We start from the raw sequence: 279 nt of genomic DNA, 5'->3' as shown, positions 1-279 counted from the left end.
ATGTTGGGACAGGGCCCGCAGAAAGCCGAGCAAACCCTGGCGGTGCTGGGCCGGGATCCCCGCGCCGGGGTCAGCCAGCGGCGGAAGAGCCAGCGGGCGTGGAAGTGCTGCCTCCACACGGCGCCGGTCCCGGCCCCTCACGACACCCCCGGCCCCGTCCCACTCCCTCTCAACGGCAGCGTCGCCCTCCCTCAGCGGAACCGGCCGCGCCGGAAGTGACGCGGCGCGAGTCCGTTCCCCTTCACCCTGCCATCTGAGCGGCCATGGGGGCTCGGCGGC

General features: G+C 74.2%; 1 protein-coding gene across 1 annotated transcript in view; it reads left to right on the top strand.

Moving 5' to 3' along the window:
* RBM34 (RNA binding motif protein 34) overlaps positions 1-279 on the top strand; it is a 7,159-nt gene continuing 6,880 nt past the window's right edge. Inside the window, exon 1 of the mRNA XM_009891167.1 lies at positions 1-126. Coding sequence (XP_009889469.1) covers positions 1-126 — 126 coding nt within the window. The remainder of the gene's footprint in view (positions 127-279) is intronic.

Source organism: Charadrius vociferus, unplaced genomic scaffold (assembly GCF_000708025.1).
Source record: "Charadrius vociferus isolate BGI_N301 unplaced genomic scaffold, ASM70802v2 scaffold78, whole genome shotgun sequence".
NCBI lineage: Eukaryota > Metazoa > Chordata > Aves > Charadriiformes > Charadriidae > Charadrius > Charadrius vociferus.
The sequence above is the reverse complement of the archived record's forward strand: the minus strand, read 5'-3'. Positions and strand labels throughout refer to the sequence as shown.